This window comes from Trichoderma atroviride, chromosome 3 (genome assembly GCF_020647795.1).
Source record: "Trichoderma atroviride chromosome 3, complete sequence".
Classification (NCBI taxonomy): Eukaryota; Fungi; Ascomycota; class Sordariomycetes; order Hypocreales; family Hypocreaceae; genus Trichoderma; species Trichoderma atroviride.
This window is the reverse complement of record NC_089402.1, coordinates 129,704-133,565: the sequence shown is the minus strand read 5'-3', so window position 1 is coordinate 133,565 and position 3,862 is coordinate 129,704. Positions and strand designations below refer to the sequence as shown.

The 3,862-nt window shown below is 43.3% G+C and overlaps 1 protein-coding gene across 1 annotated transcript; it reads right to left on the bottom strand.

The window, feature by feature from the left end:
• Positions 1-2,233: 2,233 nt before the first annotated feature.
• Positions 2,234-3,400, bottom strand: TrAtP1_005256 (uncharacterized protein; the record flags this gene model as incomplete). Its single annotated transcript, XM_014089462.2, has 3 exons — positions 2,234-2,473; positions 2,538-2,682; positions 2,745-3,400. The coding sequence occupies 3 exons, from the start codon at positions 3,398-3,400 to the stop codon at positions 2,234-2,236; spliced, it is 1,041 nt and encodes a 346-aa protein (XP_013944937.1).
• Positions 3,401-3,862: the final 462 nt, after the last annotated feature.

Genomic DNA, 3,862 nt, shown 5'->3' with positions numbered 1-3,862 from the left:
TGTTGTTCAAGAGTTAGGCGGTTTATCGTTAGAGAAGTTGAACGGCAAAGACTGCTGGCAACAGGTTTCGAAGGCTGCGCATTCTTTCTAAACTAGCTGAGGAAAAATGAAGAGTCGGTGAAAAAAGCCTGACAAGTCGTAAAATCTTAGGTGATGCGCTAATCTTATGTTATCATGTGGTGAGAGCCAATGATTACGCTGTGTAGTTACTAAACATTAAAACCTAAGCGCTTCTCTCTGTTTCGGAATTTATTTTAATGGGGCAATATTCATTTTATGAGAAACTTGAATTATATAATCCAGTCCTCCTTTTTAATGTTCACCTGATATAATCAGGAAAGAGAAATGTTGCACCTACTCGTTATCTATTACTATAGAGTGGCTTGTATAAACAGTAGAATTTTTTATGAGTAGTCACAAAAGAGTTGAGCTGTATAGTCATGAAGTGCTTTATACGGCTTCAACAAGTAACATGTTATTGATAATTAGGTAAATGCTTATGCAGTATTGGATACGTGTATTACATTTCATGACAGCGAATAAGCGCTGTATTTTAAAAATAAGCGCCATATTTCGTATATGATCAGGCATACAAAATATGTACAGCGGGGCTGTACCTAGAAGAAGATTATAGCAAACAAGCGCTATAATTTAGCGAACTAACTTGCTGTAGTTGAATAGACGAGGGCTAAGTACATACAGCTGGTAGAGATACGACAATTGTCACTTCTGCCCTTTTCTAGACGCCTATCACTACCTATACTTTACAATGAATACTTGGTAATACTTCTCTTAAGAATCCCATCCGAAATTTGGGTCCTAATAACTAGATAGCTGTGGCTTTATTCTAATAGAAACGAATAACTTGTCCTCGAAGCAATACCTCGCCGCGAAAACGCGTGTGGATCTAAGAAACTACGCGTATAACCCAAATTCTTGATAAGAGCTGGATTGCCAACTTAGCTCAGCGACGTCCAAGAATGTGAGCGCTGAAGAATGATACAAATCAGCGTATATGGAATAATTGCGCATAGTCCAATAATCCCTCCTTTATTAATAGAAACTCTTTTTATGTTTTCAGTAGATATGTTGTAATCTCAAGTGCGAGAATCAAATCTGCAAACACCGGCATCGAGCTAACTATCGGGCGCGTTGTGCTTCCTGTAAACTAAAAACGCATTTTATTGCATGCATAATCTTGAACTTTCAAGTTTTGAGGAGACCTTTCTTGCTGCGGATGATCCAAAAACCACATGCAGTTCATCTTGCAGGAATATAACCAAATAATATTGCTTTGCATCATTTTAATTCCCGGCCGCCCACATGAGCAAGGTTGAGAATCTCAATGGTAGTGGATCTACAGAATAGGTCAATAACTTGCATAAGGAGCAATTTAAAACTATCACATCGATGCATTGTTTTCGCCTAGCAAACAAGCTTGTGCCCTGGAATAGTTACCCAAGTACGGATTCAGATTCACGTGCTAGTCGGTACACTTTACGCGATTGCCGCAACTCCAAAAGCCACCTAAACCACTCGTATAAGATGCCTAGCCGCATCATGGCCAGGTTGGCAGAGAGTGAATGGATCCTCCTTAAGCATCAAACTGTGGGTTGGAAACGATGGAGTCAAACGTGATTCCCGCATTTTGGATCCCTTACTCCAAGTAGAAAGCAAGTGCATACATAAACATTGAGGCTACCTTTTAGACTTTATTTATGAGATGCAAGGCATCCATATTCCAAAGATTGTAGCAGTGAAATGAGGACCGAAACAGAAGAAATTATAGCCTTGGATGACACTTCCAAGTTCAAACCGGAGAATAATCCTTCTTGATATTTATTCCCAGTCCGGCGAATCCGTCAAGTGATTGCGCACCATGTTAGAAATATCTAGGGTAGGCAAGTATGCAAAGCTCTCGGGAAAGGGGGGATTGTGATAGAAACGTGAACTTTCGACATGAACGTTTGATATTGAACTCACATATACACGTGTCGTAGGTGGCCTAGAATGGTCTGAATAATACAATTGAGATCCATGAAAACTTTGGATAACCCATGGACTAGCATGGCAAAAGGCTATGGCAATTAAATACAAACACTAGACTATGAAACGCTCAAATAATTATGTTCATTAATAAGAAAATATATACCCGACAATGGTTGTGGCGATTGCTCGATAAGTCTCGCATTAATTCAGTTTAACATTAAATTGAAAGATCCCTTGTAATTCATCATTTCCAGTAACCCTCCTGGGATTCAAGAGAGTCATTATATCCGCTCCGTGAAGAGTGGACAGTAATCTCTGTCTGTACAATCACTGGCTGCGGCTTTCCGACAGTTGATTCCAACAAGGCACCGTCAGGATCTCTGGTAGTTGAATGTTTACCGCTCACGGGGCCCAGAGAATAGAAATTGCCACGATCTCCTGACGCGTAGCTGCGACCGCTTGAGTTGTTGTGGCCCTTTCGGAACTGTAGTAATAGTATATTGTTAGCAAAATTCAGTTTATCAATATCTGTAAACATGGACACTAACCAATCGCAAGAAGACAGGAAGTGAGCATAGCGTAATGCCCATGGCCGGCTCAATGCCCATCAAGAGACACTGGACTTGGATGGCGTCCAAAGCACCGTCGAAGCCATACGTGGTAATGATTCTGATGACAACCTCGATACAGGTCCTGGGAAGGAAGAGTTAGTCCAAGATATCTTCTTGTGCATTTAGAAAGAAATGGCCGCTTACAAAAAACCAAGCGAGAATAGACCAATAAGCAAACGCTTCTTCTGCTTATCGAGGCTCAATTTCCTGATAACAGGCAAAGGCATCGCGAACAAGATGACATCAGTGAGAAGCGACAGAATATCTATGGCTTCATTCATCTGAATCATTTGTGCCAGTTGTACAGGGTGGGATCTCAATCCTGTTGTCCACCACCACGACATATCCTTGAATATCAAGAGGAAGCCCAGAGCGCTCGCAAGACCGACACAGGCCGTTAGAACGAACATTCCCTGGACGACTCGACGAAAAGTACTGTTTGGTGTACTCAGTAGGCGATAGTAGAGGCAAAGAATCGACAGCTTGCAGCTGTAGCAGGCGCCAACCCACAAGAGGTTGAGAGAGAATGTAATCTTGGACACGGGCTCATCGATGCCAGTAGGATTGTCCAGATATGAGGCCGGCAAGTATACGGCTACCAGTAACGATACGAACAAGCCTGCTGTATGAGCCCATGCAGTAATGGACAAGTAATCGCTTAGCTCAAGCTGTTGATGAGCCGTGATCTTCGCATACAGACGCAAGCCAACGGCGATTGTGGGCATCACCATGAAGATGATGGCGAGCGGTGTTCCGTAGTGGCGCTCGCTCCATAATTGTTCCATGAACTCTCGATCCATTTTGGCGTCCTTGTCGTGTCGTTGCTGCCGTTGTGCTTCAAGGGTTAATGGCTCTGCACCATTGACCGCGACTCTTGCTGGAGTTGTTGCCTTTGCCTGTTCTCGGTAGAGGCGCCACCATTCGGAGAAAATCGTTGACGAGCCGTAATTGAGATGCAAGGGAGAAGGAAGTGATCAGCAGCACGAAGCAGAGAAGAGGATAATATGCATTCGCTACGTGGGGAACGAATGCAGCATTAGAACATCTGATTTGGAAGCCGAGATTAGACCAGCGCGCAACACTTCACTATTGGCGCCAAACCCACCCTTGCCATGGCCCTTAACTTGCCTTATCGCGCTTTTTTTTCAGTAGTATCCTATATTGACCCCTGGATTTACAGTAGATCGGTTATAGAGGCACGCGACAGTCTAGTTTGGTCTGGTCCTGATTCCTGGTAGCGAGGCGTCGTTAGTCAGGGGTGA